Raw genomic sequence first — 21650 nt, 5'->3', positions numbered from 1 at the left:
ATTAACTCATGATAAACCCAACATTTAATTTCAATAAAACTCACAATTTCATTCAATTTTATTCATTTATTTTTTTATTTGTTTTAAAGTATCCTATGTCTTATATAATTCAGGCTCAAAGATCCTGTAATATATGCAGAGAAAAGAGGAAAGGTCTTTGACACTTTGTGATTGACATTCACAAAAAAATATATATATATATATATATCTAGCTACTGGACACAGTGATCAAGGATAAAGGGTCTCCTACTCGGTGCAAAGTGTGGAGTAGACTACGTGAAGCCTGGTGAGACAGAGACCAGCTATCTCCCTGAGTGTCTACGTTTGGTTGATGCTTTACTTGATGCATCCAGAATATTCAGATTAAAAACAAAACAAAAACAAACAAAGAAACAAACAAAAAACAAGGTGCTCTATGGAGAAACTGAGGCGTCGGACAGGCTGTGCTGTGTTCTTACTGAGACTGTCAGAGAGCAAACGTCCAAGGCCCGTGACAGATTGTTAGATGGATAATATAAAGTAATGGCAATTGCACTGTAAGTATATACAATCAGATTCAGGTACTTTAGCGTTACTTAGAGATACTGTGGAGATTTTTGTTAAATAATTCCAATGATAATTTAACTGTTCTCTATCTTCTGTCGGGCATAACACGGGAAACATAATGTACTGCACCAATACATCCGTATCAAAAGCTGTTATGGCCTACAGCTATCCCCTATATTTAAACAGTGCTGTTACATGTTCCGTAGAGTGCTGCTGATGGAATTGCGAATGCAAAATCAGGGGGGTAGCTGAGATCTCTGTCAACTCTTGAGTTGTGCCGAAGTACATATAAAAGAACAACAGGACGGAAGGACAGGAAGTGGTCAAACAAGCTAAAGGAGAAAGGAGCCTCAATTTACAAAATATTACATTGAAAATCCTGCAGTGTTTTTACATTGGGTGTGTCCTGTCCAAGTCTGATGGTGGAGACTGTACAGGAGTATATCTGTGTCCAATTCCTGCAGATCGAAGGTTAGTATAACATTGTTTCTGAGAACACAAACTAATATAAATGCTTCTTCTCCTAGCAGAGTTCCTCTTCCGCTCAGATCATCTCAGGATTGTCCAACAGGGTCAGGCTGTGAGGTCTGGGGCCCTTCATTTGGGCTTCTGATAGGTCCATACACAGACTCAAGCAGCACTGACCCCTTCGCCTTCATGTAAAAAAAAAACGTTCAACAGAGTTCTGCTCAAGACATAAAACTCCGTCCCCATTTGGCCCTGGAAGTGACTCTGCTACAGAGTCTCTCTGGAGGGTTCTGGAGGGTGGAGTCTGCACACTGTAGAGAGGAAAACCCTGAGAGCCAAGTTCAACATGGCGACGAAAATCACAACTTTCCCAAGAGGTCGTCGGAAGCCTCTTTGGACAGTTTCCACATCTTTAGTTTGTCTGTGCTGTCATGCCTCATTTGTACATCATTTCCCTGGAACCGGAGGCCAATTGACAGGTGACCACCCTGATTTGGATCTGTCTCTCTTGGTATTTCTCTCAAAAACTGACCAGCTGTCCTCCATTTTACCTCAATGACTCTTCCTTTCTTTCTTTCTCTCTCTCTCTGTTGCTTTCTCTCTCTCTGTGTATCTCCTAATATATATTTATTTATATACATTCTTTAAAATAATCATGTATAAATGTATGTATAAATTAAACAAACATAGTCATTTCTCATTCTTTCTCTAAGTGGCATTTTGAGGGGAAAGGGATATGGGACTGAGGTTTTCCATTGCATTAAAAAGAAACATAGTAACAGCACCAAACACTGAATAAACAAGTGCCTGTACAAACAAGTACACGACATGAGTTATAAGTGCTTTAAACACGGGAGCAATATTTGAATGTGTGTGTGTGTGTGTGTGTGTGTGTGTGTGTGTGTGTATGTGTATGAGAATGAGGATTTCTCTTGTTATTTTGTAGATGTGTGCCACCTCAATGTGTGTATAGTGAGCCTCTCAGCTCTGCATCACCCCTGTCTGTTTGTCCATTTTGTGAAAAAGGGAATACTGAGAGTTGATCTTGGTCCCTTAACACCGGTAATATTAGGCTCCAGTGCTGTGCCCAGATAATTCAATGATATCTGAACTGCTAAAAATACTCTGGCCGACAGGGTTCATAAAGTACGATGCAGGGCCAAAAGTAGAGTCTGTACAATCGGCCTCTCTGGGGAGAAAGTGCTACGGCCGGGGGATTACATTCATGATCAAACTGAGGAGCGGGGAGCAGGGGAGGCGAGAGAACTGGGGTCTGTCCCATCACGAGAGCTGGGCATCTCAAGAACATGCAAGGGCTAGACAACACAAGTCAGCGTGTGCTGATGGAGCGAGAGTCCAATGTCCTGTGTGGTCAATGGAACTATTAGACACAACATTGATGGATAATGTGTTGCCCCCTTGCAACAGTGATTGGTGCTGGGACAGACAGACAAGAGGGGCATGGTAAGAAGGGGCTTCTTGACAGTGAATAAGTGCTGGATTGTCGCAGAACTGCTGCTGGTTAGCTGAGTTTCACTCAATTTAAAGTCTTTTTTCTTTTAATTTCCCCTATCCTCCAAACACAACCTCTCTGTCATACTCTCTCCTTCCTAACCCTATCTCCCTTTCTTATTTTATTTTCTCTCTTTCTCTCTCTCTTGTGTTTAGCTGTTGGTGGAATCGGGAAAGGTGATTTCACTGCCAAACACTTCCCGGTAGAGTGGAGGAAAGCTGTGGGCTGTCTCAGGGTGAAGCAGACGGAAAAACTCCAGCTTGTCAATGTGGAGATTGCAGATCGACTTCATCTGAGGAAGCTTCGAAACCATCTGAAATATAGATGGGGGTTAGAGAGAGGATAATTAGTACACGCTCACATGATTCAAAGACATGAAAATATGTACTTTTTTGTTTCAAGCAAGGCATAAGTTCATTATCAACCTAGCAAAGCTTGATGAGACAAGCACTACCATATCTTATGATCAAAAAGATGCACTTGCTCTCTTTGTTTAAATTATGCACACATGAGATCCACAGAATGGTCAAATGAGCTTTACTATCTTCAGTCTTACTACTAAGTTACTAGTAAGTAACTAGTAACTACTACTTTACTATCTTCAGTCTTACTACTAAGTCTCTAGGCTTCCTGCCTCCTACTTCCTGAAGAGTAACAGAATGACTCAAGTAAGACTAGAGATGGTCCAGTTGCTGCACATACCTTATCCAGTTTTTCAGCAGATGCTCCGGACATGTGTAGACTGTGCTGCAATGCCAGGTAAACTTTCTCCTGCAGTTTATGAACCTGCTGGGTGTCTGTCAGCCAGGGCCGATCTACAAAACACAAACACGCTATATTCACACACTGCTTTCAAATTCAGCATATGTAAACATGAATAGTTCGTTGCTGCTATGACATTCATTATAGTCTCATGTGCATGGCATAATTGGCTATTTATTTTCTTTTTTACTTTTTATTATTTGTTCATTGTCTGTCTTGTATGTCTTGGTGTCACGGGTACGCTGGCGATTACGCCGCTCCGTCCGTCTGGCATCTTTTGTCTTGTGTTTGTTATTGTTATTTTTAAATATATGTGACCCTGCAAGGCGAAACCAGTCGTTTTGGTAAAATTTACAAAATTAAGTTATTGTACTCACACGAACGACCATAAACTAAGCTTTCCAACGATATGTATTGCAAAAAGTATCGCTAAGATAACCGCATCCAAAGTTGGCATGGTTCTCCTGTCACGATACGCCAGAAGAGGACAAAATCACCTTTTTAAGTAAATTATCACGTGCGATAGTGTGAGGGCACAGCTATGATTAGCCTTACGGTAGCGTGACTTTGAAGCGGATGACTGACTACCATAGTTTCAACCGTGCAATGAGTCTTTTTCTGCCCCCTAGTTAATACCTGGGACGGTCATAAGGTGTCACTAAAGAATATAATTAATGTATTTCGGGGGAAGTAAGGGGAGAGGAAGTTCTGTGTACACAGATTGTGTATAGCCTAGCCTACTTTTAAAATGTGCTAGCCTACTTCAATGCAAAACTTCTCCTGGTCCCTAAAATGACGCCAGGATATTTCTAAAAGTTCGTGCTTTTGACCGTTCGTGCCCTGAAAGGCAAGTCTTTCACATTCATATTTGGTTACATCTGCCATGAACGATATAGAGCTGACACATTGAGTAACGAGTAATGAGTAGCCTAATGAGTAAATTAGCTCTCCTGTACCCTACTGTAAAACCTTATAGCGGTGTGGACAAAGGGAATGACTGCTAATGTGTTGAATCTTCACCTAAATAAAGTAAGGGTTTAACAGTCAAAACTTATGTTTATCCGTGAAATTTGTTCACAATATGAAAGTGTAGACTGTATACTGTCTAATTATGCGAAAACGTGAAATTCGACATTTTAACCTGTACATTTGTTTATCGTGGATTTTCTCAAAATAGCACCGTGCGCCAAACGACTGGTTTCGCCTTACAGGGTAACATATTTGTCATGTCTTGGTGTCACGGGTATGCTGACGACTATGCCGCTCTGTCCGGAATCTTTTGTCTTGTGTTTGTTATTGTTATTATAACCGCCGCGCAGCATGTCCAAATTTCCGTCAAGGATTCCCGGGACACTGAAAGACCGGGGTAGACGAAACTGGGTGGGCATGTAACCCCATATGGATAGGGTCCCCCCCACTGGACTGCACCCCCCGAAAGAAGGGAAGGGCAGACACAGTTTTCTGTGAATATCTCGAGAACCGTAGGGCCTAGGAGGTCCACCTTTTTTTGTATGTTGGTCTTAAGGGGGCATGTCAACCCATCCCATTACCACTTATTTCATGTATATCACCACCTAGTTAAAAATTAAAAAGCAAAAAATTAGGTGTTTTCATCACAATATCTCTGGCTGACATGGTCAAAACTGTACGAAATTGAAAGTGTAGGATCATTATGACACCCTCCGAATGCATGCCAAGTTTTGTGAACTTTCGTTCATGGGGGGCCTTACAATAAAATAATTTATGTGTACATTTAGTGACCGTACACCAACAAGGATTCCCGGGACACTGAAAGACCGGGGTACACGAAACTTGGTGGGCATGTAACCCCACATGGATAGCATGGAACCATCGTTTTTCGTTTTGATCTGTAGCCCCCCCCGCTATACTGGACCCCCTGAAAGGAGGGTAGAGCAGACACAGTTTTCTGTGAATATCTTGAGAACCGTAGGGCCTAGGATGACCAATTTTTTCCGTATGTTTGCCTCCAGGGGTCATGTTAACCCATTCCATGTGCACACATGTGCATAAACAGATACACACGCACACACATACATTCACAGTAATCATACGTATGACACATACTCACACAGTAGACATATGTACGCATGCTTGCACATGCACAAACACACATACGCAGGCAAACACACAAGCACGCACACACACACACACACACACCCACACACATAAACATAAATGTGTACACGCACACATGCACACAATTCAAGAATTTCTCAGAATTATGAACAGGCAAGATGGGGTTGTATAAAATGAATTTTACATGTGAAATCTATGAACTAATCATGTTTTGGTACTTTGTCTGGTTGGTTGGTGGTTGTCTAGCAGATACCAGTGAGAATTGAGTGTGGATAATGCAATTTAGTGAGACAGTTAGAACCATATAGGCCTTTCAGCGTGATTTATTTTTGTGGAAAAAATGTGCTGGACTGGGCAGCGGTCATATTTTGTACCGCTCTGTGGTACATCTAGTTTTTTAAATATATTTGTCATGTCTTGGTGTCACGGGTACGCTGACGACTACGCCGCTCTGTCCGGCATCTTTTATCTTGTGTTTGTTATTGTTATTTTTTAAAATATATTTGTCATGTCTTGGTGTCACGGGTACGCAGGCGACTATGCCGCTCCGTCCGGCACCTTTTATTCTGTGTGTTAATGTCTTGTATGTCAGGTTGCCTAGTAATTGCTACGCTGGCCAGATGTGCCGCTCCTTTTGGCCTATTTTTGTTTGATTAATGATTTGTTTGTTGTTTGTTGTATAATTTGTTTGTTCGTCTGTCTGTGCTAGGTCTTGGGTATGCTGGCGAGTCACGGCACTCAAGTCCATCACATAGTTGTTTTTGTTTGATTCTTTGTTTGTAAACTCAGGGCGTTGCTGTAAAAGAGCTTAATGCTCAGTCAATTTCCCCTGAATAAACAACGGTTGATGATGATGATGATGATGATGTCTATGCTGTACATTGCATTCAAAATGCAAAAGCTTGCATAGCTGTTAGGTAAATGGCTGTTGCAACTAACCTGGGGATAGCAGAACAGCAGCACTAAACAACGCCATCTCCTCCTCCGATAGCTGAAGACGGCTCAGGCCTTTGGCCAAGTCAAAGACAGCGTTTACAAGGTCATCACAGCCTGTACACACACACACACATACAGAGAGAGCAAAAGAGAGTACAAAAGAGGTTAACATCCAACACAAAAGAAACACAAACTCTGCATGTGTTCTGTCTTCTAGATGTTCTGCTACAAGGACTTGTTACACAAATAGCTAGAGGTAACAATTTGAATGGATTCACTGACTCATGCATAACCCATTGGCAAGGTATCCACAAAATAAAATGTGTGCTGTCTATTATCAGATGTTGACATTAGTCGGGTATTTTTAAATCAACTGGTGAAAATAACGTGGTGTAATAACGTGGGCCAAAGTAAACAGACTTCCTAAGATACAGCATAACTCCCTCAGTGTAATCTCCCTGTGTATGAATTTCCCCTTGGGGATCAACAAAGTATCTATCAATCTATCTATCTATCTATCTATCTATCTATCTATCTATGTGCAGTTGGGCATAGGTTATATTGCAGTATTAGAGAAGGGAGCCAATGGTGACTATAAAGAACACCTTTTTAAAGCTAATGACACCTGGGGCACCTTTTTGAGCAAGGCTGCTGGGCAATTTTCCTCATTATTGTGGTTCTGGCATGAATTCCAAATTTCTTTTTTGAAGAACTTTAATCATCAGTAGGTAAATCATTATGATCCATCATGATCAAGAATAAATGGAATTGGTTATGTGGTTGCCCAGCAACATTCATCAAAACGTTGTCCCATGTATAAGGGATGACATTGTTATGCAGAATACACAACACATTACACTGCTACAGAGTTCAATAAAAGTGTTACCACACAAATATATAAATAGATGACTAGATCCTGAACCATCAACCCATCAAGCTGATTAAGTTGTTATTAGATACAGGCGGAGAGCACTCACCTAGAGCCTTGAAGAGCTGGGGACTGGCAAACTTGCCATCGAAAAACATAGTGTTGTTAGAGGAGTTGTATGCACGACACACACGGATCAGCAGCACCTCCAGGCAGCCTGGAGAGGACGACCATAAACAGAGAGAAGAAGGGGGAAGGGAGGGAGGAGGGAGGGGGGAGATGCTCCACCGTGCAATAACATACAAGGTGCAATTTTGATCCAAGTAGATGTGCAAAGGGAATGTCATTTGAACAACACCAGGATAAAGATCAGAATTGCATTCAACCAAAACACATTCCAAACATTTATATTTCAACAAAATTGAATATTTATATAAAGGGAATTTATATAAATAGAGAATTGTTTGATGAGTAATGTTTGACGGATTTAGGTTCATTTTGGGTTTGATTATCCCGCCAAAGGGATTTAGTTATGAGATTGATAAAAGTGCAACAGAGAGCACATAGAGAGAGAAGATTGGAGAGACAAAGGGACAAAAGAGCAAAAAGTTAGCTCAGGAACAAGACAAAAATGTTCAACTACATTCAATGGCTATGCAGTACTGAGCAGGCTGTTGGTGTCAATATGCGCAGGTGAGAGTGTATACTGGTAAGTCTGTATGTAGAGGGGAGAGAGAGAGAATGAGAGAGTTGTGTGTGTGTGTGTGTGTGTGCGTGTGTGTGTGTGCGCGCGTGCGTGCGTGTGTGCTCTAATGTTTTCTCCATTTGTAGTTGTCACCTACCTGTTGCCCGGTTAGGCAGCTACAAATGGTCAGACACAGACTGACACCCTGGTCCCAAATATGCATGTTTGTTTGCTGACGTGTTCAGATGTGTGACAGAGAGAGACACCCGTTGAGTCCCAGAACAAATATGACGCCCGCTTTTCCAGTCTGTGCACAACTAGACTAACAGGTATCATTCCTCTGAGTGTGTCATCTTTCGTTTTGTAATAGTGTGTGTGTGTGTGTGTGTGTGTGTGTGTGTGTGTGTGTGTGTGTGTGTATAAGCCTGTGCATGTGAGACGGTGATGATTACTGACCTGCTTTGAGTAGGATGATCTGGTCGTTCTGGCACAGGTCCATGAAGCCGCTGATGCGCTTGGCAAACTCCACCACGTACTGGACGGCGTGGGTGATGTGCAGGGCACAGCGGGGCCACATCCACTCGGCAGACTGAGGACACGACGGAGGAAGACACACAAACAAACATGTGAAGAGGGAGGGCGGGAGGGGGGGGACACATTTCCTCATATGTCCACACAGCAAAATGGGCTTCTGCTTTTGTGAGTGAGTGAGTGAGTGCGTGCGTGCGTGAGTGAGTGAGTGAGTGAGTGAGTGAGTGAGTGTGTGAGTGAGTGAGTGAGTGAGTGAGTGAGTGAGTGAGTGAGTGAGTGAGTGCGTGCGTGCGTGCGTGAGTGAGTGAGTGAGTGAGTGAGTGTGTGAGTGAGTGAGTGAGTGAGTGAGTGAGTGAGTGCGTGCGTGCGTGCGTGCGTGCGTGCGTGCGTAAGTGAGTGAGTGAGTGGCAGCTAGGGGGCTCACCTTGCACTGGAAGTGGCGCGTCTCCTCGGGCGTGTACTGACTCCAAGTGAGCCTCTTCAGCTCCTCTGTGCCGTACTGACATGTTTCCAGGTGGGACTTGACCACATTTTGTGTGATTCGCTCTATAACAACACACACACACATACAAACAAATTATTACCACGGTATTATACAATATCCTGCTGCAATTCCTACAATTCTTAGATTGATCAATCAAGTTTATTAACTCTCATTTCTAAACCTAAACTCCACTGTGCCTTCAATCCTTCAATTCATCCATTTTCCTCACAGTCCAATCCCCACTCATCCAGTCACCTGCCCTGGCGTCCACTCATCTATCCAACAGTGGTGTCTATCCAACCACCTTTGCCCCATCTGTCCCATCAGCCCTGCCAACACCTTACAGTCCCTCCATCCCGTCTCACGGCCCCTCTCAGTCTTACCTATATCCAGCAGGGAGCAGTCGTCCGGCAGGGACCCCAGGGGGGAGTGTGTGAGCACGCCCGTTTCCGCCAGCATCTGGTACTCGTGCTTGACCAGCGGACTCCCTCCGTCTCCCGAGTCCATGCTGCTGGGCTCAGGCGAGCTCTGGTTGGAGGAGCCGCTGCCAGCGCTGCCCCCTCCTCCTCCTCCGTAACCGCCTCCGCCCAGCATCTCCAGGCCACTGCAGTACTCGCTGGCCTCCTCGGGCGTCAGCGGCAGGTCGAACAGCATGTCGGGCAGCGCGGCGATGTCGTCCAGGTCGCTGAGGGTGGTGGTGCTGGAGCCTCCACTGCTGTAGGAGCGGCTGTTGCCGCCCTCCTCCCCGCTGTCCTCGCGGCCCCCCTGGCCGCCCGCCATCACCGCGCCTCCACTCAGGCAATCGGACTGAGACTTCTGGTGCTTCTGCACCTCGGCGTACAGGCTGTCGCGCTGCTTCTTGGACATGCGGCCGAACTTCACCGCTGTGAGGGTAAAATGTTATGATTAGATCTTTAAGGTAAATCCCTGCTTGTGTTGTACTGTATGTAGGCAGAGTTGCAGTGCATGTGGCAGGGCAACTGACTGCTCTTGTTGTGTTCATCTAATATAATCTCTGAATTTTCATTATTATAAAATAAAAATGTTACATATTATTGTACTTAATCTTGGTTGCATAGATGATGAGGAGGTGAGAACATTGTTTGATTGATTGTTTGAATGATGGACAGACTGAATAGATAGCTTATGTTAAAATGCTAGTTAAAAATGCATTACATAATGGGGTATATGTAATATCAGACCTGTCCACTTCTTTAGCTTTGAGAGTAAAAAGGCCACACGTATTGTTACATTATGTTACATTATATTACCATCTCCCTGGATTTACGAGTGTGTGCAGAATATCTCTGACACCACGCAAACACACAAGGACACATCAACAGCCCGTACTCACCATCACGGCTCATGCCCAGTGTCAGGCACTTCTGCAAACGGCAGTGCTGGCAGCGGTTACGGTTGGTGCGGTCGATGAGGCAGTTCCTCTGCCGTGAGCACGAGTACATGGCATTGTTTTGCTGGCTGCGGCGGAAGAAGCCCTGCAAGAGGAGAGAGAGAGGAGGGGGTGGGTTAGCCGACATAAAACACTGGCCTGCTGTCAGCTTGGCTCAGCCTCTTCATTAGAGCGCTATAGTACAGACATCATCTGAGCAGATGTGAGCCGTTTCCTCCATGTGGATTCAGAAGGGCTGCATGGGCACGCGTCATGTTCAAAGCCCCTAACAATTATGAGCCAAGAGTATTGCCATCAACCGACGCCGAGTTTTAATGAAGGAAAAGAGAGAGTTATGTAAGGCCTCAGAAAGCTAGTCCAGGAACTGGAGTGCTGCTCTATGAATGTTTAATCAAACGGTCTGCCTGGAATTTCTTTTGTCTAGTTTCATACAGCGCCGACTTTGAGTTTAAAGCAGTCTGCCAATGGCAAAATTGGTATCAAAACTGCCAAAAGCCTCTCCACTTGATAGTTTGCCAGGTGCTTTTTCCTGCTTACCTTGCAGCCTTCACATGTGATCACGCCATAGTGGATCCCTGAAGATTTGTCCCCACAGATTTTACAAGGTATCACCTCAATTTGGGCTGCAAAGACAGAGAAATGACACATTACAACACAATTCACGCAATATAAGCATACCTGACAGACATGTGGTGTAATCATGAGGACTACAGAAGCACAACAAATAAGGTTGTGACAAAAACAGAATACTTTCCAGAAGACACCCATTGATGTAGAAGTTATGCAAATGAGCAGTGCACTCACTACACAGAGATTGTTGAGTGATTCTGGAGGAGCAATTAACCATTGAAACATTAAGGCTATACTTATTTACTCTACCTTGATTGTGTGATATGTTAAGAGGTAATAATATTGCACCCCTCATCTTCTCATACAAAAGGAAAATCAACAACACAATGAGATCACTAGGTTATCCTTATGCAACTATGCCCATCAAGATGGAGAGTGCATTATGTTGGTTGCTTTTAAGTATGTGTGTGTGTGTGTGTGTGTGCTATGCTGCTCCAACTGAAGACACTGTGCCCTTTCCTCTGTGACAGGAATAGCCTGGAGTCATGTGTCAGTCAGTGCAGTATCCTGTGCCTTAACACCGGCAGACTGTACTGTATATCAAGAGCTGAGCTACCAGTTAGGTAACAAGGTAATCAGGAAGACTTTTCTATCTCTCTCTCATTCACAAGTATATAGAGCTCAATCTGCAGCTCAATCATAAAGCGCACAACATAACTAGCTCAATAAAGTTAGTCAGAATAGTTTGCTGAACATGCATTTTCCTACATGCAGGATGATTAATCAGCATTAACTTTTAACAGCTCTCTCTCTCTCTCTGCAATATAACACAGAGATAATAGCTGGAAAAAATATCTTTGTCCTCCATTTTGTACTCCTCGTTCCCTCTGTCAGCCGAAAGCAATGACCAGGATATATTGAGGCATGCAATGGAAAAATCTGTAATCCCATAAGCGCTCCCCCTCCCCCTCCTGTGCTCTGGTTATATAACTGCCGTCTGCTAACATTCCACAAACACAGTCACTGAGGGGCGGCCAGTCTAGTAATGCTACCGCTCCGCCCTTTCACCAGGTATTGGCTGGCTCCAGAGTGAGTGGATTTCTGAGTGGCTGCGCAAAATGTCATTTAACTTGACTGGGCTGTCAGCCCATCTGGATGAGCTGTCCTACTGACACACTTTCCCATTGAAAAGGGGAGGGTGTGGGAGGCAGCGGAGTGTTCACCATTTGCAAAGTCTTTTCCTTTTTTCATCTTTTAAGGTGGAACAGCAAAAGACTTCGCATTGAGGTTATGCATAAAACAAACAATAGAAACAAAGAGTACCTATACCAAGTCAGCCTAATACACAACCTAAAACATACTCCGTTATACACTTTACAAACCAAAGCACTACACTTTAATACACATTATAAGGATATGCGCATGTTCATAAACTGTCTATTACATCTGGCTTGAATTAGGCTACAGACCATAGGACCTAAACCTACTATTAAACTACAAGACAAGACAAAGAAGACAAGTCACAATAACACTTTTAACACAATTAAACCAGATAGTGGTTTCCTATAGTGGACAAATCTACAATTATGAATTCACACAGTGGCACGTACCTGACTACAGACTACAAAGCAATCGTTAACTCTACTGACGCACAGAGGGAGAGGCACTATCAGCCCACATGGACACAAAGACACTACATGACTAAGTACATGCAGAATGAAGGAACTGCCAATCGAAATGTTTAGGCTACTTGCAGGCTGAGTGCCTGTTATGTCATAGCTAAGGCAGACAGTTGTTGGGGTAGAAAGAACAGAAAGCCAATGACCTATCATTGAGGGGTGACTTTTACAACCCATTATGGAACTCATAAAACCTAAAGAGATTATTTTTAAGACTGTTAACAGCCATGGTAAAGACAACCTGAGATTTAATTATTTTGTTCTGCCACTTTGAGTATGGGTAACCACAACCATGTTGCCATAATGTCATGCGATGTATAAGCATGCCCAGGCATGTTCCTGAGCCAATAGTAATGTCCAGGAAAAACAAGATTTATGTGTAATGGTGTCCAAATGCTGAACAGCAAGCACAACCAGGCTCCCATTAAACGCAAGGCACGTTAAGTACTACCAGCTTTTTAATCTCTGTTTGTAAGAGTGCATCGTGTCCACGTAGCTTTACTAGTTAGCCCTGTTCCGTTATTACTGCACCACCCGTTTTTGCTCCCCACCTTGTGCCGTGCAAAGGTCACACATTCACGAATGAGGAACTTTCAACTTTATCCATCATCTACCGAACTTCTATAGGTCATCTTCCCTCTACACATGAACTGATTATTTGTGCTGACTCCTTATTTCTGTGAGATATGCTGTAATTGGGGATAGGCCTGATAGGAGAAACACTGCTTTCTAGTTCATGCTTTGTTATCGGTGCTCCTGAGAAACACTTTGGAAATGCAATCCCAGCAAGTTGTGAGGATATGTAATTTCCTAGAAAAGTCTATGGGGAAAAGAGTTGGGTTAGGAGACAGGCCAACTGAACTTAATGAACTCTGCAGATCTAAAAAAAATCCCACAGTCTCATTCAGTATCATTTTCAAACAAAAAACACACTGCCTTACTGTTTACAGCTGCTAACAGAAAATACACAACTTTACAACTAACTAGTTGCTTCCTTACGTAATGTACAAATAGGCTCGGCTGCTGACATGTTAATAGGCCTATAATAACCAGTGTTATAGGAAGCACTCCAACAGCAGTCAAATGTGAAAATAGTAACCACACAAACCAAACATAACATGTTATCTATTGTATCAGGTGACATAGGCTAGTCTAAATGAAAACATGCATTTGCATAAAATCCACATAGTATTATACCATACATTATCCCTAACTTAATCCAAGAACTCTTTAGTAGTCCTCTAGTCTGTATCTCAAGTTCAAACACCCACCACCAACAGCGCTACTTTGCAAACAAACCGCGTGGGTTTACACGTCCTACCTAAGACCCGCCCCTTTCCTCCCCTCTCCCTCTCTTAGCTTGCCCCCCTCCCCCTCCCGCGGGTGTGGCGTAATGTTCGGTGACATAACTAGGTCAGTAGAACAGTTAACTCTCTACAGCTCACACAGCCGGCCATGCTGGAACCTGAAAACAACAACATGCTCACAACACGCGACTGATACCACTGACATTAACAGGAGACAGATCTGCAAGTTTTCGTCCATGAAATATCATTGTGGCCAATCAGTTGAGCCAAGTTGTCAATATTTGACAGAAACCATGAGCGTTATGCTACTAACCAGTTGCAACAATTGTGGCAGAATTCACGCTACATATTTAACATGACGAATTGTTACAAAGTAACATTGATTGCTACAATAGGAACATTTCATTGATTATTGTTAAAGATACATAGAGTGGGTCTATAGTACCCCTCCCATTACAACGTACGCCTTGTCATAAAAATCAGACCATAAGGCGTCCTCTAAAGATTACCTTAAACAAACTACACACACGTAAACACAGGCAAGAATCTGTAAAATACAATACCCTAATATATATGGTCACAGTTATGGTTTGCAAATCGCAATAGAAATACAACGTCGTAACTATTTCTACAAATGCTGAGGGGAACATGTCTCCACGACAAATTACTGCACACCTATTCAACTATAGGTGGCTAGACTTCGCTGTTACTCAGCAGTGCAGGAGTCCACCTCATGGTCAGTGCGAACTGGCAAGCCCATCACAGAGATAGAATGGAGGATTACTGTGATACGCAGAAAATTATGTAAGTCCTCCTGCAAATGAAACTTCAACATTGCACCCATCGTGCATGTTTAGCAGTGCAAACTGAATGTATATGCAAAGAACAGAATGGCTATGCATAATTATTATTAAATGTCTATACAGATTATAAAAAAATATATGCAATAGACACAGCTGAATATCTCAACAATATTTGTTGGCCCATTTACATGAAATATCATAATGATTTACTCACCTCTCATTTTGATTGTTTCTTTGGGTTGAACTCCTCAATGTGAAAAAAATGCCAAGTTGGCCAGCTAGGTGGCTAGCCTCAGATAGCTAGCAGAATATAACCTTTTAGCTCCAAAGTGGAGCATTATCGAGAGTAAATATAACCGCAAATATCTCCTGATCTTTGTTTTTAAGCCGTCGAGATAATTCATGCAACTTTTGATATACGATTTCTATAATGTACGGCACTCAAGAGCAACGTCGTTGTCGTCGTTCCGATTTCTCCTCCCTTTCCTAGTCAATCCTTCCCTCTCTGTGCCTTCCTCTCAGTCTACCCTGCTAACCTACTTTTCGACGCGTGGACTCTCACATGATCTCACTCTGCTGGCCCATACAGACTCCACACGGGGACGCGCATCCTTCCCCGCTCTTAAGGTGGATCCGTTCTTTCTAGTTTTACGCATAGGTTCTGCTTTCGCGTAGACCACATTTTGGCAAGACGATATGCCTAAAAAATAAACACAATAACTTAAGAGTGTGCTCCAATGCTCTTGCTTTGTGTACCCCCCCCAAATAATTTTATAGTCACCGCAAAGCTGCCCAAAATTGAGCATAATCTGGCTTCAAATAGTTAAAAACAATGTTTTTGGATGTCACCATAGCCTAGTTAAATAGATAAATCCGAAGACAGTCTGTAAGCAGGGTAATTCTCCTTGTGTAAATGAATGCCATAATATTTTATTAAGTGGTTAATAATTAATAGTTTTGTAGATAAATCTGGATTACAATATTACGTTTTAACGATGTAGATTAATACAAGGCTTTCAGTGATCAGTGTTTGTCAACACTGATTATGTAATCAGAATTGGAATCATATAACGTGTGCTTCTGGCTCCTTGTGTGGACATCTGGAGAATGGAACCCAGATTGTCTCATGACAGTACTGTTTTGATTTGTAAAAAAAAACAAACATTTTGTGACTGTTCAGTCTGCTGTCAGTGTAGCCCATCTGATTTAGTGCTAAGGGAGTAGCCATGGATAGTCTCATTTGGTGACTTGGTGTGTTATAATTTCACATTATAATTCCTATTTTGTTTCAGTATGAAAACCAGCATTGATTTGTATTTGGTGATAGATGATAACTCTGCAACCACGGGTCGTGGGATTTAATGATGCAATTCACTGGCAGACTGAGTTATGAAACAAGGAGAAGGGGAGATTACAGTAAGTAGGTTAGTAGAGCAGCTAAGGAGTACACAGCAGGCTACACCAAGCACTCCCATTCTATGGTCCCTCCCTCCCCTCTCTCTCTTCCTCACACTCGCCCTCCCTGCATGCACACGCGCACGCACACACACACGTGCGCGCACACACACACACACGCGCGCGCACACACACACACACACACACACACACACACACACACACACACACACACACACACACACACACCATGACTTCCCTCCTAACATTATTTTTGTCCATGTACAGTGTCCTTCATGTTAAGTTATATAATTTCCCATTGTCTCTCTTTCCATTTCTTCGGGGTATGTTTATTTTTGAAGGTCTATCCATTGGGCCATTTCTTGGGTTCCTGTCCCTTCTTGCTCCTCTTCAAGTCTGTCGGCTCAACTCATAAGGAATAATAGAGAAATGAGCATTGTATGTTTTTTTAAAGAATCTGGTAAAAACAAAACAATTTCTTCTGTCTCAGTAGAAGACAGAAGAATTTTTTTTTTTTTTTTTTCATTTCAGTGAGTACACATTCTCGCTTCTTTTTAAATCATTTGTTCCCCTCTTTGCAGCCTCTCTCAGCTCACTGTTACCACTAGCAACCATGGTGACACTTTGACCCTAACCCTTACATAACCACTGACAGACTGAAATAGAGAGAAGCAAAATGAGAGAGAGAAAGAGAGAGAGAGAGAGAGCAAGCGCTAACAGGCATGTAATGTAATAGGTAATAGGCAGCTGCTTTTCATTACTATAAAAAGGAAGAGTGGTTGTTGAGTAATTTGCAGGCGCTGAGCAGAGAATGAAAAATGGCATAGATAAGATAAGAGAAGGCCAGGAGATATACAAAAGCAGGTGACAGATCTGAGTAGAAAAACAGTCAGATGAGAAAAACAGAAAGACGAGAAGAAAGAAACAAATGGACCCAATAGACACACACACACACACACACACACACACACACACACACACACACACACACACACACACACACACACACACACAGTCACACAGCGAGAGATAAGGGAACACAAAATGTCGGCCGAATGACTGAGCAATACTCCTCAGCACCATCTCCTGCTCTCAGACCCCTGTATGGACTGAAAGCGCCATATTCCACATGGATTACATTACAATCCTGTTCCCAGCAGAGTAATCCCTCTCCCACTTCGCTCTCATTCCATTAATCCCTCTCCTTTCTCTGCTTTCAAAAGCACTCAAATCCCCCTCGCTCTCCACCGAGCAGTAATCTGCCATGACCTCAGGCCAGTGCCACTGGGTCAGTGTGTTAGCCTAGCTCGCTGTCTCCTGCTACTCCTCACTGCTTCTCTCTCCTGAATTTACATTACACAGATTAATTTAGCAGATGCTTTTTATCAAAAGCGACTCACAATATGAGGAATAACATACAAGGTGCATTGCAAATTAGGGCGTAGGTAACAAATAAATACTACTTTGCAAACACAACCATACTAAGATGACTACCAATACTACTTTGCCAATGCAACCAGACCTGCTCTGGTAGCACTTGGGAGGTCATTTCACCCAACCTGTCACCATAGGGAAACAACACATGAAAACAGTCTGGATTACCGTGTGTGTAGGGGTGGCAGTGCCAGACAATGTCCCTAGTTAAAACACAGTGGTCGAGGTGTAGCATAAGCCTTGAGAACATTTTTAAGTAAGTGGGTGCAAACTCAGCAGTCCCTTTTTAGGTAGGTATTAGTGACTTGAATTTGATGCATGCAGGATGCAGCTGAGGATAACCAGTGGAGATCAATGAACAATGGGGTTGAACATTCTGGACGAGACCATCTGAGAGAACATGAGAGATAACTATTTAACTACTGTTTACTGGGAGACCCGTTGTGGTAACAATGGTGTATGGCTCACAGCAATAGAGTAATTTTAGCCTTGTAATGTGCATGTATGTTTAGTTATTGAATCTACTATAATGTGAAGTCTGTAAGTCCTTGTGATTTAACCAGCCAATAACATTATTGCATGATGGGCTATTTTGTATGTGAACTATGCTGGTGTGTGATGTGTAGGTTTGCGTACTGGAGAGATACCAGGGAGTCCCATTTCCATTTATGTTGGGTGTTATATTCATAGAGGTAAGATGAAACCCTGTTTATTGTACATGTATTTATCACTTATCATTGATTGATACTGGTTTATGCTGTATTTTACCATGGACAATGGATTTGAACTGTGTTTGTTCCTTTAATGTAGCCTAACTCTTGCCTCATTTTGCTTTCTTTATTTCGTTCCTTTTGTTTGTTGATTTGATTGGGCCTAAGCATAGGCGTGGCTGTGTTCACTTATTTGCCCCTCTCCATCGCGGTGTGGGGCAATAGGTGTGGTATTGGCTGCCCCAGTATTCTGCTGTGGTAACGTTAACATCTAGCTTTGCTTATTCCTCACCCAGCCAGCTAGTGCTAATAGCAACTCTATCCTTCCCTCTCCCCTCCAGAGAAACAGAGTGTTGCCGTTGTACCGCAGGGCAGGTCGCCGGATCTGAGTCCTCTTCTTCGCGTGTTGCACACAGTATTTGTAGTGGTAACGTGCACCTCACTATTTGCAGTGATCACTCTTTGCAGTACCTGTGCCTATGAGTGTGTGTGTGTGTGTGTGACTAGGCAGAATTAGGAGCACGGGTGGTGTGTTGGTCTCACTCCTCCTCCAGGACAGGTAACTCCTCCCGAACAGCTGATCCATCTAAACCAATAACTAATTAAATTCTGGTAGTCCTGGTGGCAGCCATTACCTTCTTCTTGCTGGCCTATTGGGCTTGATATATCATTTGGCAATATCCTGAGAAGCAAACCAAAGCTTGCATTTTTATTGAACTATTCATTAATAAATATTGTTTACTTTTATACTGAAATACCACGTCTCTGTCTTACTCTTACTCAAGCATGTGTTTGTGAGGGCCCTCTTGTCTTAATTAAGGTATTGGAGGTCTAGCTAAAGTACATCTTGGTGTGAAAGCCCCCAGGTGGCGTAGTCCAGCACCCTAGAATCAAGACCTTTGTCATATGACTCCAGTAGGTCATATGGTCAGGACCAAGAGCTGTGGGTGGCATGTTTAGTTAGGCACGACCTGATTTTTCTTATATTGAATAGTGTGAGGCAGTATGACCGGGAGACAGAGGATACATGGTCAGAGAAGGTCAGTTGGGCATTGATCATGGTACCCCAGTTTCTTGCAACCTTGGTAGGAGATAAAGAGTATAAGGAGTCAATGTTCTTGCTGATGTTGTGATATAGTTAGCCTCCTGCTTTCTCTCAGCACCTCCCTCTTCCTCCATTTCCCCCTATTCCTGAGGCCTGCTCCTGCTCTCTCTCTCTCTCTCTCTCTCTCTCTCTCTCACTCACTCATTTTTCTGTCTAGGGGTAAGCTCAGTGATTTCAATTCAATGTCAATTATTAAAGTTCTACTAAAAGTGTAAAGTGTCCCAATTATGTTTGAAAATCCAGACTCAGAGCATGGCGCCCACCATATTCATTCAAACTCGAGGTGAGCATTAGCCTAGTTTAAATCTCTATCAAATTGTGTCCACGTTTCCTTAAAGTGGCACACACAGAGGAGGACATTTTCACATACACTGTTAAGTTATCCATTATCCATAACAAAGGTCGCAAAGTCACACACTTCCTTTTGCATGTGGTCCGTTTTTTTACTTTTCTCCTGTTCCTTCTTCTCTTTGTTAAATCACTACTCTTCTTCTTGGTTCTACTATAGGGCTAGTAGATGAATAACCTTATGGCAACCCTATCTTAGTGGACACCTTACAATGTGGAGATGGCTCCATGCCCTGGATAACAAATCAAAAATGTTTCAGTCATATACAAGGATAGACAAGAATAGAAAGAAAGCAAAAAAGATTGGTTGGGGACTTCCTACAGTGACAAGTGCTAATACTCTGCTAATACTGCAGATTGTATACGGGATCTGTAAAGGTTCTCCTTCACAATAGGCTGACAACAGCCGTTGTCTGCAACCAACAACTGCGAGGCACAACAACATGACTGTCATAAATCCTGAGCAACACCATATGAAACAAATACAAGCCCAAATAAAATTCAAAAAGTCCTGTGGCTCTTGCTGTTTATTGCAATTTAGTACTGGTTCTTTCATGTCTGGAACATTTCCCAATATTTATCATATTTTTATTACAGTTTTGATGACCATTCATTGTGTAACTGGCAGAAGCATCATGATGCGGATGTCAGGCATTGAATTAGAGGGGGTGCTGGATCTACAGTACATGCAGTATGGAACAGAGAGGGTCATTCTATAGACTGTTTGCACAGGTACTGCCCTGCCATAAGTAAACACTGAGCAATACAGCATTTATATTGTCCACACCTGGGCTGAGAACAATATGTACCATTAGAAACAGGCAAACACATCTCTCTAACTCACAGAAAATCTGGCCACACGCGCATATTTTTGCATAGGTCTACATACATACGCACGTATTCCTGACCCATTTCAAAACCTCCCTCTTTAAAAAACAAAGTACCAATGGACAGCTTGCAAACAAGCCACCTGCTCGGACTGATTTGTATGGGCCAGTGATGCAAATGGGTGACATACGCATCAGCAGCAGTACCACCCAAGCTGCCAGCTACCATTTAAGACGTGCAAAGGACAGGCTGCACAGACAGCGAGAGCGAGATTGTGGTGTTTCCATGGTGATGGTCCGTATGTTGTTTATCTGCAGTGAGTCAGCGTGCTCTGCCATGTGAGTGATGAGAACAAACACAAGCCCCTGCATGTGAGGCCTCGTGGCGCTTTGCAGCGCGTGGCTCGCTTCAGATACAGACATCATTTGTGAGACCGTCTGAGTTGGAATGTCTGTGTGTCTGTTGTTACCACTGGCACATGCCCAAAGCCTCTACATTGCTTCTACCACACTAAACAAGCATTCACACAGGACAGGCATAACAAACGAGCGGCCTCAGAGACTATGGAGTAGTGAGAGAGCGGGAGAAGGATGGGAGCGAGAAAGAGACCAGACGAGCAGAAGAACCAATGTAGTCCTGAGAGTATGAAGTAACGCAGTAGTGTAGTCTAGTTAGCTGTAGTGGATATACTGTGATGTAGACTAGTTAGCTGTGGGTATACTGTGATCAACTCCAAATGTTAATACGTATCCTTGCCTATTCTAAGTGGGTATACTGAGATGGTGATGCTTTTCAAGTGGGTATACTACATAGTCCTGCATATCACGTAGACTACACCACTGAAGTAATGGCCATGATGTAAACGCCTGGCATGACACAGAGAGAGCCGGTGGAGTGGAAAACTCATCTCTCTCTCATAATGGAGTGAGCACCTTCACACGTCTGTTCCATCCCTCCTGTCTTTGTGTTGGTTCCCATCTGCCCTCCTGGCCTACTTTCTCTACCCCCCACCTGCTTTCGCCTCCTCTTACCCGCCTGAGGACACCACAGGGCACCCTCCCTCTCTCCCTCTCTCTCTCTATCCCTCTCTCACTTACTCGATCTCTCTGCTGCACATCTGTTGTTTGAGGGCTCTTTATCACCCTGGTC

General features: G+C 43.2%; 1 protein-coding gene across 1 annotated transcript; it reads right to left on the bottom strand.

Annotated features, from left to right (window-relative positions):
• Positions 1-2536: 2536 nt before the first annotated feature.
• On the bottom strand, positions 2537-15202 carry rorcb (RAR-related orphan receptor C b). Its single transcript, XM_042063310.1, has 10 exons — positions 14875-15202; positions 10839-10924; positions 10245-10386; positions 9274-9774; positions 8831-8952; positions 8332-8464; positions 7300-7407; positions 6326-6436; positions 3230-3342; positions 2537-2840 (listed from the first exon to the last, which is right to left on the bottom strand). The coding sequence occupies exons 1-10, from the start codon at positions 14879-14881 to the stop codon at positions 2679-2681; spliced, it is 1485 nt and encodes a 494-aa protein (XP_041919244.1). The 5' UTR covers positions 14882-15202; the 3' UTR covers positions 2537-2678.
• Positions 15203-21650: the final 6448 nt, after the last annotated feature.

This window comes from Alosa sapidissima, chromosome 1 (assembly GCF_018492685.1).
Source record: "Alosa sapidissima isolate fAloSap1 chromosome 1, fAloSap1.pri, whole genome shotgun sequence".
In the NCBI taxonomy this organism is placed as follows: domain Eukaryota; kingdom Metazoa; phylum Chordata; class Actinopteri; order Clupeiformes; family Clupeidae; genus Alosa; species Alosa sapidissima.
This window is presented reverse-complemented; position numbering and strand designations above follow the sequence as displayed.